Source organism: Palaemon carinicauda, chromosome 12, assembly GCF_036898095.1.
Source record: "Palaemon carinicauda isolate YSFRI2023 chromosome 12, ASM3689809v2, whole genome shotgun sequence".
NCBI classification, from domain to species: domain Eukaryota; kingdom Metazoa; phylum Arthropoda; class Malacostraca; order Decapoda; family Palaemonidae; genus Palaemon; species Palaemon carinicauda.
This window is the reverse complement of record NC_090736.1, coordinates 141,372,029-141,383,663: the sequence shown is the minus strand read 5'-3', so window position 1 is coordinate 141,383,663 and position 11,635 is coordinate 141,372,029. Positions and strand designations below refer to the sequence as shown.

The 11,635-nt window shown below is 48.5% G+C and overlaps 1 protein-coding gene and 1 long non-coding RNA gene across 2 annotated transcripts in view; one reads left to right on the top strand and one right to left on the bottom strand.

Moving 5' to 3' along the window:
- Window positions 1–420: 420 nt before the first annotated feature.
- On the bottom strand, window positions 421–1,667 carry LOC137651087 (zinc finger BED domain-containing protein 5-like). Its single transcript, XM_068384224.1, has 2 exons — window positions 1,638–1,667; window positions 421–1,041 (listed from the first exon to the last, which is right to left on the bottom strand). Exons 1-2 carry the CDS (start codon window positions 1,665–1,667, stop codon window positions 421–423), a joined length of 651 nt encoding a protein of 216 aa, XP_068240325.1.
- Window positions 1,668–1,808: 141 nt separating this feature from the next.
- Window positions 1,809–11,635, top strand: part of LOC137650673 (uncharacterized) — a 53,697-nt gene continuing 43,870 nt past the window's right edge. Inside the window, exon 1 of the long non-coding RNA XR_011046040.1 lies at window positions 1,809–1,946. This is a non-coding gene — a long non-coding RNA (uncharacterized lncRNA). The remainder of the gene's footprint in view (window positions 1,947–11,635) is intronic.

Genomic DNA, 11,635 nt, shown 5'->3' with positions numbered 1-11,635 from the left:
ATTGATTGTTTAGATCAGTGGTTCCCAAACTATCTTACCTGACGCCCCCTTTTTGCTTCCAGTAGACCCCCACTCCTCTCTTTTTTTTATATGGAATTATTCTTGCATTTATTTCTTAGCATTGTACAGGAAAACAGATTTCTGTTTGTATTACATTTTAATAATGAAAGCCACTCAAACAAATAATAGTACATTCCAGTAACTAAAAACGAAACATTTGGTTCAAAGTGAGCAAAAAAAAAGTTTGAACATTAGCAAATTGGCAAAAATGAGTTGCAATTTTAAGAATAGATAATTTGAAAACATGGCATATAATATTTGGAAATACCTATGAGACTAAGGCACAATTTCTGGTCAAATTTAGTGAGATGGATGCTGCTGCTTCTTCCTCACAAGATCAGAAATTCTAGGATTGAAGGATCACAACGCAAGTTTTGTTTTCAGAACAACAAGAGCTGAAAATCCTGCTTCACAAAGATAAGAAGAAAAGGGAAGAATCACACTAAATGCTTCTTCACCTACTTTTGGGTACATGGGGAGATATTTCACCCAAAACTCTTCTGACTTCATTGTTTCAAAGTCCCTTTTCGTGCTCGAGTCACATTTCAAATCGATGGCATCCTCTTGCAGTGATTTCAGTAGCAACTCCACATCAGTATGAAATGGATTCTGCACCAATGTCCAAAGAGAATTCTCCATTGAGACATCTGGAAAATAGGGTATAAATTCCTCAGCAAGGGAATCCAGATGTGATAAAACTTCTTTTGTCTTGTCATACTGCTCAATTTTTCTCTTCTCAGACAAGAGCTCATTCAGATGTGAGAACGATGAAAAGTTCCCAACTTGTACTTTTCTTTTCCAAAGATGAATTTGTTCGGTGAAACCACTGATTACATCAGTGTGTGCAATGATGTTTTTTTTTTTTCCTTGTAACTTAAAATTGAGGTTGTTGATAGCCTCAAAGAAGCCCACAAGGTATGCTAGTGAGAGCTGAAAGTCTTCCTCTCTGAATGCTTCATACAGTTTGTCTTGTTTCTGCTTCTGCAAGAAAATTTCCACTTCAACAAGTAATTTCGAGCAGATGACTTCACGCCCCCCCTTGTATCGTCCTCACGCCCCCCCTAGTGGGGCGCGTCCCCCAGTTTGGGAACCACTGGTTTAGATTATTCGGTTCAGTTTTAGCTATTGTTGCTCATGTGATAGTAAAAATGTATGATATTTCTAGCAAAACTGGTATTCGCTATAAAACATGGATTGGTGCTAGCTACTTTGGCATTTTTCTCTATGATTAATGGGGGCTGGGACATATAATCGATAAAAATGTTAACACTATTTCTGAGTCCATCTATTATTTACCTTTGGGAAGCTTTGTGTTTTTGGAATGAGGTATTTATCAGCTGATTATTTTTTTTAATAATTAACAGCTTGCAAGTATTTATGTACAAGTTCTCTGTTGTACTTTCACAACAAGTAACGCAGAGATTATTTTGCCCGTGATAAAACGTTTTATCAATGTAGGGAGCGCAATCCACAGTGATTCCGTGGGAAAGCCATAAACATTTTGCCGCTGAGTGGTATGTGCAACTCAATGTTAATCATTCGGAACACTTAGTGGATCCACAGACAGGTGTACATACAGGCGAGATGTTATAAGTTACATTCTCCATGGTGAAATGCAAAAGGAATATTTGAATCAATATTTATCTGGTTATATCTTTATCCACCAAGTAAATTCATTATAATACATATTCTTAAACCTTTGGTTTCATTTTTTCATGAACTCTCATACTAATATGTGTTTATTTCCCTAGCACAAGAGGTTCGAACATTTACATCAATTCGTACTCCAAGCTGTCAGATTGTACCTACACCCATCTATGAGAGGGGACCCCCAGTGCTCTCACCATCTATAGAGGACCCTAATGCTTCGACCTGCAAAACGTAAGGTAAGGAATGTTGTAAATAAGACCTACTTATAATACTTTAATAGTGGCTCATGCGGATAGTGTTCGAAACACATCCATGTAACAGTTGCCAAGACAGAGGAGCAATGAGATTGCTAATTTATGAGCAAAGTAAGCCATGACAGAGCAGAGACCATTTGAGGGGTGTGATATATGTTATAGATAATCATGATGCAATAATAACCCACATGAATGGTGTGCACAGCACTTCCATATACCGCTTGCTAGAACAGAGAAGCAGTTAGATAATGTTTATCTGTGAGCTAAGCTAGTTACGGCTAAAACCATTTGAGGGATGTGATGTGAATCATAGGTAATTATAATAACTTAGTTTGTTCCGTAACTGGAATACAAACCACGCTATTTATTAGGGGTTATACTTTCGGCGGAGCTGAAATGACGAGCCATTAAAATTTAGCGAGGGTTAACTACCCACACCGCTAGTTAACGGGGGTAGGGGGTGTGGGTAGCTTGCTACCACTCCCGTTAAAACACCTGTGATTCAGTCTCTTTACTTTTGGCGCGGATCGAAAGCGGTTGTATCCTCTCTCCCTCCTCGCCTATTTTGGACTGCCATTAATTTTTGTTTGTTCCGTAACTGAAATACAAACCACGCTATTTAATATGGGTAATTACTTTCAGCGTAGCTGAAATGACGAGCCATTAGATTTTTAATAAGGGTTTACTACCAAACCGCTAGTTAGCGGGGGGTAGGGAGGGTTAGCTTGCTACCCCCCCCCCCCCCTCACACACACACACACCTGTGATTTAGCTCACTTTGCTATCGGCTCGGGTGACGGTCGGACGTGTCCGCTCTCACCCTCGCTTTTGTTGATCAGCCATTATTAATCTTTCTTTGCTTTTTCTTTTTACAGAGTGTATGTGAAGTTGGCCTCTCCTATGCGCAAGTGCCCAGGCTTACCTGACCGCCCTTGTGGCACATTTATGTCGGCGGTCGACACGGATCCCCACACCTTGTGTCCTTATTGTAGGGGCCAACGGTGTGATAAGAGTTAATGTATGTGGTGAGTGTAGGGAGTGGTCTACTTCCCAGTGGGAGAGGTTTTCTCGGCGCCAGAAGAAGTCTAAATGGGCTATTTCTCCTTCAGAGGTTTCTTTGAAGAGAGAAAATCCCAAGGACTCTTCTTCCGTGGCCCAAATCTCCTCCGAAGCTCCCACTCCACCGGTTTCTCCCGAGAAGCCGTCGAGTGGTAGCGTAGACCGTAGTTCTGCTGACCAATCCTGGGGTGCGGAAGAGGGAGTTGCCTCCCATAGCGAGGCAGCTCCTCCTCCTCCCCCAGAGGAGGATATTTCTATGCCTGTTACTAATAGTGATTTATTACAGCTTTGGGCTTCCTTGGGGCTTCAGGGTTCGCCCTCCAAGAAAGCCCTGTTTGACACGATCAAGTTGGGAACAGCTATCAAACAGTCGCCGACGGTAGCAGAGATCGATCCTCTGTCTATCGTTGACGTTGTTGTGGCAGAGGCTTCCGATGAGTTGTCTCAAACCTCTGCTCCTGATGTTGCTGTGGTAGCTGAAGGCTTAGTTCCTCCCTCCAGACATCCTTCGAGGGAGGAACTAAGTCCTACGGTCTCTCCTGCCGGTGATTCTACCCGTCGGGGGAGTTCACTCACAGAGACTCCTCTTCGGAGGACTGCTGATGGTCACCCTACGGCCCCCAGAGGGCATATAAGGCAAAGCTCGCCTTCCTCTTTCCCGTAGAGGTCTTCCTTCACCTCACAAGGGTGTTAGGAGGGGCTTCTTCGGCTCGTCATCCTCGCAGTCCTCCGCAGAAGAACCTCGCCGTCGTTCGCCGACACTGCCGGCTACCTCCTTGGACCTCTCCGGGGATCTTTCGCGATCTCCTTCGGTGGAAGGTTGTCCTTACACAGGACACACCGACCTTCCACCCTCCAGACCTGCCGTCACCATTCCTGGCTGCCAATGCGCTGTGGGCGCCTTCTCACCCTGTTATTAAACAGGCAACGGTCCCTTCGGGGCATAAAGGGCACGAGCACAAATTTGTGTCTCAGTCCCTTAAGCGCCAGGTAAACCCTGCGCGCCATCGACCTGCAGCAGATGTTCCTGTCTTAGCGCGCAAGCGCTCACCTGCGCGCGTGCGCGCACCTGCAGTTGCTCCTGTCATTGCGTGCCCACGACCACCTGTGCACCTGCAATAGCGCGCCAGCGCTCACCCACGTGTAAGCGCTCGCCTTTGGTCCCTGTTATGGCGTGCCAGCGCTCACCTACGCGTCAGCGCTCACCTGCGCGTCAGCGCACTTCAAGGGAGGTTCCTGAGATAGCACACAGGCGCTCATCGGACCTCCAGCACTCTCCAGTGCCTCAAAGCGTCACTGCGCACAAGCGCGCTTCTGCGGTTGCTCCTGACATAGCGCCCCAGCGCACAGCCCTGGAGTCTCCTGAGATAGCGCACAGGCGCTTACTGGGACTCCAGCACTCGCCAGACCGACAGCGCACTCCTGTGCGTCTGCATCCTGATGCGCGCCCACGATCTCCTGCGCTCCAAGCACGCCCACGATCTTCGGATCTGGGTGTAGTAACAACATCTGCTCGGCAGCGCTCACCTGTGCGCCATCGCGCGCCCACGAGGTTGCCCTGCTCGCCCACTGCTTCAGCCAGATATGCGCGCCCGCTCGCAAGAGATATTTCCCCTGCGCGCGCCCAACGTTATCGCCCTCACTGGCTTTTCGACAGGATCCTGTGCGCCCGCGAACAATTTCTCGCGCGCGTGAGCGCTTATCCAGCCTTCTACGCGCCACCTGTCATCGCCTGTCCATGCCGCCACGCGCCATCGCTCGCCCGCGCGCCCGTGTGAACATTCTCCCGCGCGTGACCCAGGGCAGGGCCCATCGCGTGATCTCCAGCACGATTCCCAGAGCGATCACAGGCGTGATCCCACGCGTAAGGCCGCAGGACATCGCACGGCCAGTTCATCGTCGTCTCGTTCCACACCCCGCAAGGGCAGAACAGAGCGCTCGTCTGAGGGGTGGAGGTTTCCAGATAGGTCCAAGGACTCTTCTCCTGTTTCAGCTTCTTTTCAGGCGAACCCTCGTTTGGTAACTACTCCTAGGGATCAAGCGATCCCCTTCCCTCCAGAGGGAGTGTCTGACAGCACGACTGTCAGTCAGCAACCCTGGTTTGGTACCATCGTCAGAGCTCTCGTGCAGGCTTTTAAGCCTGTATTCTTTGAAATTGGTCACAAATCAGTGGCGGCTTCGTTTCCTCTGAAGAGGAAGAGAGGAGTTTCTACCATGGTAACTTCTCCAAGGGCAAAACTGACTCCTCGGAAGTCCTTGAGGTAGGCTCCCTCTCCCCCCCAGACTTTCTCTCCCTCCCCTGCGGACGAGGATTTCCCGTCCTCAGGGGAGGAGGGTCGTTCCTCCATCGCACCAATGGGGGAAACCCCACCTCACCCCGAGAAGTCTTCTCGGGTATGGATTGAAAAGAGCCTTCCACCATCACTGCTAGAGTCCTGTATCCCTCCCAGGAGGGAGTCGAAGGACTCGAAGACTTTGCCTAAGTCTTCATCAAGGATTAGACAGGAGCTAGCCAAACCCTCAGAGAACGTCCTCGAGTCCCCCCAGGCAGAGCCTCTGGGGACAGGAGACTTTGCTGCCAGCCCTTTAGGAGGAGAGCTGCAGGAGTCAGAACATGCATTCCGGCAAGTTCTGACCCTCATGAGGAATCTCAATGGGTTTCCGGATCCAGAGATTCCCCCTCGTGAGGGCAAGAACACGGTCTTGGACCGAATCTATGGTACTCAAAAACCCCCGAGGGCCAGTGCGGCGTTGCCCTGGTCACAGAGGATTAAGAGTGCCAGAGACAAGGTCGAAGGCCAGCCCTCCGAGCTTGCTTCCTCCAGCCGATCCAGCACCGGTAACAAGCTCCTCCCGCCTCCTCGTGTCCATCAGAGGAGGTACTTTGAGATCTTGGAGGAGACATGTTTAGCTCTTCCTTTGCACCACTCTCTGGAAGAGCTTACCGTGGGAGTCCCTCTAGAGAGAGACTCCAACCAGCATGTCTCGTATTCGGCAACGGAGATCCTGAGCCAGGAGAAGGTAGCGAAGTGTGCCATGCAGGCAACTTCGTGGCTGTACATCTGGCTAGGGTCTCTGGGCATCCTGGTGCGGTCTGAGGACTTGTCCAAAGAAAGCACCAGGAAGGCCTTGGAGACCTTTTTGCTCTCAGGCACGCGTACCATTGAGTTTCTAGCCCACCAAGTCTCAAGCTTGTGGGCTAACACTACAGTGATGCCTCAGGATACGAAATTAATCCGTTCGGGATGCGGTTTCGTATCCTGATATTTTCGTATCCTGAGTCGCGTTTTACATGTAAATAGCCTAATCCGTTCCAAGCCTTATAAAAAGTCACCTTTTCTTTCATAAACACGCTAAACTGTAGTAATAAACATGCATTGCAGCCATTTATATCATTCAATAATTAACACAACCGTTAAAAACAGCCTAAACCATTCCAGAAACCACTATGAGATTATTCAATAATGTAGTTATAGCCAAGTTATCTCCCCCAAGCCCAAAGAAAACGGTCCGTTTTCTTTACTACTGTATAAAAGTTACGGTACTGTATGTACGTAAAGCATTTAGATCAGTGAAGGTGTATTGTTACCTGTACGTACACCTAAATTAAGGATTGATACCTGTACACTCGGAAAAAAAGGTTACAGTTAATTAGTGTAACAAAAAGTTGAAACTTACCTTTTGATTGAGACGATGTCCGATAGCGAAGTCGCGGCAGAGGAGGATGGCATAAGGCTGAAAACGTAGCAAGTGACAGACTACGTACAGTAATTTACACACTGAACACATTAACACTTAAACTTTACGAAATAAAAAAATGGCAGAAATAATTAACACTTAACATTACGTATGGAAAACTATAAAATGAAAGAAAAAATTACTTTAACACTTAACGGTAACATAAAACTTAAAATTGAATTTTTTTTGCTTTTTTATAACTACGTTTTTCTTATTTTCTAAATCTCTTCTACTTCTTCATCACTTTCTTTTTTCTGTTTCTTTTCTTTACTTTCACCTTCTACTTCTTCATCACTTTCTTTTTTGTTTCTTTTCTTTACTTTCACCTTCTAATTCTTCATCCCTTCCTCTTTTCTGTTTCTTTTCTTCACTTTCACCTTCGTCTTGGCCTACTAATACCGCTGGCCTCTTTAATAAGAAACTATCCATTGAAGCTTGTTTCTGCCTACTTTTCAACACATTTCTAAAATGCGTTAGGCAAACGTCATTGCAGTGTTGAAGCGCACGGTTGGTATAAACTTTTTCTGAATGTTCCTTTTCGACGTAGTCTGCCATTTTATGGAAACATGCAAGAATTTCCTTGATGTCTGCCGTTTTCAAAGGTGCAACATCCTCCTCATCACCGCTAGAGAACTGCTCTTGAACATCACTCCCTTGCATCGTCTCCAACTCCTTCAAGTCGTCCGTCGTCAACTCCTCGTGGTGCTCCTCGATAAGTTCATCTATATCTTCCGCGCTAACTTCCAGCCCCATGGACGTACCAAGATGTACGATGTCAGCCACCTCAGACTGCTGAATTGGTTCAGGATCGTCAACGATCTCGGCTTCACCTCCAGGCTTCCCAAACCCCTCGAAGTCTCGTGCAGAGACAGCATCAGGCCACAGCTTCCTCCAAGATGAGTTTAGGGTACGCCTCGAAACTTCCTGCCAAGCGAGATCGATGAGTTTGAGGCATATCACGATGTTGAAGTGATCTTTCCAAAATTCACGCAGAGTGAGGTTTGTACTCCCTGTGACTTGGAAACATCTCTTGCAGAGATGCTTCGTGTACAATTTTTTAAAATTAGAAATAACTTGCTGGTTCATGGGCTGGAGGAGAGGGGTGGTGTTAGGCGGTAGATACAGGACCTTTATGAAGGAATACTCGGCCAGAAGATATTCCTCGAGGCCAGAAGGGTGAGCTGGAGCATTGTCCAACACCAGCAGACATTTCATAGGGAGGCGCTTTTCTTCCAAATATTTTCGGACAGTCGGACCTAAGCAGACATTCACCCAATCAATGAACAGTTGCCTCGTTACCCAGGCTTTTGCATTCGCCTTCCACATCACGGGAAGGTTCTCCTTAATGACTTTGTGGGCTTTGAAGGCTCGGGGATTTTCTGAATGGTACACCAGCAGGGGCTTTATCTATCTTGCAGTCCCCACTGGCGTTTGCACAAAAAGCAAGGGTAAGCCTGTCCTTCATAGGCTTATGTCCGGGTAGCCTCTTCTCCTCCGCCGTGATGAACGTCCGACGAGGCATTTTCTTCCAGAAAAGCCCAGTTTCGTCGCAATTGAAAACTTGCTGCGAACTGTAGCCATCCTGCAGAGTCAACTCGTCGAACGTTTTAACAAAGGCTTCGGCGGCCTTCGTGTTCGAGCTGGCTGCCTCCCCATGCCGTACCACTGAATGGATGCCAGTCCTTTTCTTGAACTTCTCGAACCACCCACGAGAAGCCTTGAACTCTGGGGGTTCCTGCTGGGATGTTCCTTCTCCTGCTCCTTCTTCGGCCTGAGCACGCACGAGATCACCGAAAATGGCGGAGGCCTTCTGGCAAATTGTAGTCTCAGTGATGGTGTCTCCTGAGATCTCTTTGTCCTTGATCCACACAAGAAGCAGCCTCTCCATCTCGTCATGCACGTGCGTTCTCTTGTTGGAGAAAATAGTGACGCCCTTAGAAGGTGTCGCTGCTTTTATGGCCGCCTTCTGCTTCAGGATGGTGCCTATCGTAGATGGATTCCGGCCATACTCCTTGGCGATCGCACTTAAACGCATGCCAGACTCGTACTTCTTAACGATTTCAAGTTTCGTCTCCATCGAGAGCATCGTCTTCTTCTTTCCTTCGGCAACATTCTTGGGACCCATGGCTACAGTAATACGTAATATAATACACTACGTAACGTTATATACAGTCTATGTATAGTAAACACTTATACAGTACAGTGCACAGTAACGAATGTTTATTAACGATAACACGTGGCGTACGAATGTACTGTATATTAACACTAAGTCAAACAAGCGAAAGCACACAATGTCTGTTAACGATACCGCGGTCGGAACGAAAAGAGAGAGAGAGAGATGAACGCCCGTGCGTAGGCAAGCTGGGATAGTTGCCGACCAATAGGAAAGCAGGATCTTATGGCGTCAGCTAGCGTCTGAGTAGGGAGATAACCAATGGGTGAGCGGGAGGCTGTAAGTGAGTCTACCCAAGTTCAAAGTCAGGTGGCGCGCGCTTTTTAGAATTACTCTCGGCGAAGAGTTGGGATCTCGTAAGGTTTTCGTATCCTGAAATTTTATCCGTATCCTGGGGCATAAAAATCTTCGAATCACTTTTCGCATCCTGAATTTTTCGTAAGCAGAAACTTTCGTATCCAGAGGTATCACTGTATCTTGAAACGTCGGGACGCAGTGTCGAGAGATTCTACCAGAAGGTCCCCAGTACCGACGTTAGCAGGCTCAGACATTCTTCCGTCCTCGGTAAGAACTTGTTTGAGCCTAAGGACGTAGAGCAGGCTGCTGAGAGGTGGAGGAAGTTCAACCAGGACTCCTTTCTCCATAGGGCTCTAACATCGAGGCCCTACAAACTTCCAGCGACCCAGCAACCACGTCCTGTCAAGAGTACGAAGAAGGCAGCTGCAGCAAAGACAAAGGTGTCTAAGCCCTTTCCTGTCAAGGACAAGAAAGGCAAAAAGTCCTCTAGGGGAGGAAAGAATCCCAGAGGGAGCGGCCGTGGCCGCAAACGCTAGTATTGGCAGGCAGCCCCCCCCCCACCACCACCACCACCACCACCACCACCACCACCACCACCACCACCACCACCACCACCACCACCACCACCACCAGAGGGGGGATGCCTACAAAGTTGCGCAAGAGGGCGGCAGCAACTCTGGGCCGATTCCTGGACGATTTCCGTAATCAGTCAAGGATATCGCGTCCCGTTCACGACATCTCTACCTCCCCTGACAGCGGATCCAGTGTCGTTGAGCTCCCTTGCCATGGGATCGGCAAGACTTCGTGTGCACCATGGACCTGAAGGACGCGTACTTCCAGATCCCAGTCCATCCGTCTTCAAGGAAGTACTTAAGATTCTGCCTAGACAACAAGATCTACCAGTTCAAGGTGCTGTGTTTCGGTCTCTCCACAGCACCGCAGGTGTTCATCAGAGTGTTCACCCTAATATCTTTGTGGGCTCACAGGATCGGCATCCGTCTCCTCCGTTACCTGGACGACTGGCTGATCCTAGCAGACTCGGAGGCATCCCTTCTTCGTCACCAAGACAGACTTCTGGGACTTTGCCAAGATCTAGGGATCATGGTAAATCTCGAGAAGTCCTCTCTGCTGCCCACTCAAAGACTGGTTTACCTAGGCATGATCATAGACACCAATCTCCACAAAGCCTTCCTATCAGACGACAGGATAGCAAGGCTGAGGAGGGTCGCGAGGCCTTTCCTCAGACGAGAACTTCCAGCCCAATTGTGGTTACGTCTCCTCGGTCACCTCTCATCCCTGGCCCGTCTAGTTCCCAATGGTCGCCTCAGAATGAGATCTCTCCAGTGGCGACTCAAGTCCCGGTGGAATCAAGGTCACGATTCCCCGGACATTTTGATCCCTATTGGTTCTGCGGAATAGACGGACCTTCAGTGGTGGGTGGCAGACGAGAACCTACGAAAGGGAGTGGATCTTCTCGTCCTCCCCCCGGATTTGATGTTTTCTGACGCCTCAAAGGAAGGGTGGGGGCCGCATGTTCTGAACCACGGGACCTCAGGCCTGTGGTCAGAATCATGAGAGTACCTCCACATAAACCTGCTAGAGATGAAGGCCGTATTCCTGGCCCTTCAACAGTTCCAACAATACCTGGCGGGCCACTCTGTGGTGGTGATGAGCGACAACACCACAGTAGTGGCTTATATCAACAAGCAGGGAGGTACCTTTTCAGAACAGCTATCTCATCTCGCAGTAGAGATACTGAGATGGACCGAAGTCCACTCGATCGCACTTTCGGCTCGCTTCATTCCAGGCAAGAGGAATGTGTTCGCCGACAGTCTGAGCAGAGTGACGCAGATAGTGAGTACCGAGTGGTCTTTGGATCGTCAAGTAGCCAACAAAGTCCTGACTTTATGGGGTTCCCCGACTGTGGATCTGTTCGTTACAGCGCTGAACTTCAAACTTCCACTGTACTGCTCCCCAGTCCCGGATCCCAAGGCATCTCTGGCAAGATGCCTTCCAACAACGGTGGGACAACATCGATGTCTACGCCTTTCCCCCGTTCTCTCTGATGAGGAGAGTGCTCAACAAGACCAGAATATCGGTCAATCTCTCGATGACCTTAATAGCTCCAATGTGGCATCACGCAGAATAGTTTCCAGACCTTCTGCAACTCCTAACGAAGCTTCCGAGGGAACTCCCTCCACGATATGAGCTACTCAAACAACCACGCGCCAACATCTTTCACAAAGCCGTAGCTTCGCTTCGACTTCACGCCTGGAGACTATCCAGCATCTCCTCTCTGAGAGAGGATTTTCGCAGCAAGTTGCGAACAGGATGTCTGGACACCTGCGAAGGTCATCCGCAGGGGTCTACCAGGCGAAGTGGCGAGTCTTCTGTGTTTGGTGTC

What these genes read in the sequence shown, in the direction of transcription:
- LOC137651087 (XM_068384224.1), bottom strand. Translation starts at nt 1,667, where the DNA reads ATGGAGAATGTAACTTATAACATCTCGCCT. An exon ending in TAACTTATAACATCTCGCCT is followed by an intron (nt 1,042 to 1,637) that starts GTATGTACACCT and finishes ATTTTCTTGCAG; the next exon opens with AAGCAGAAACAAGACAAACT.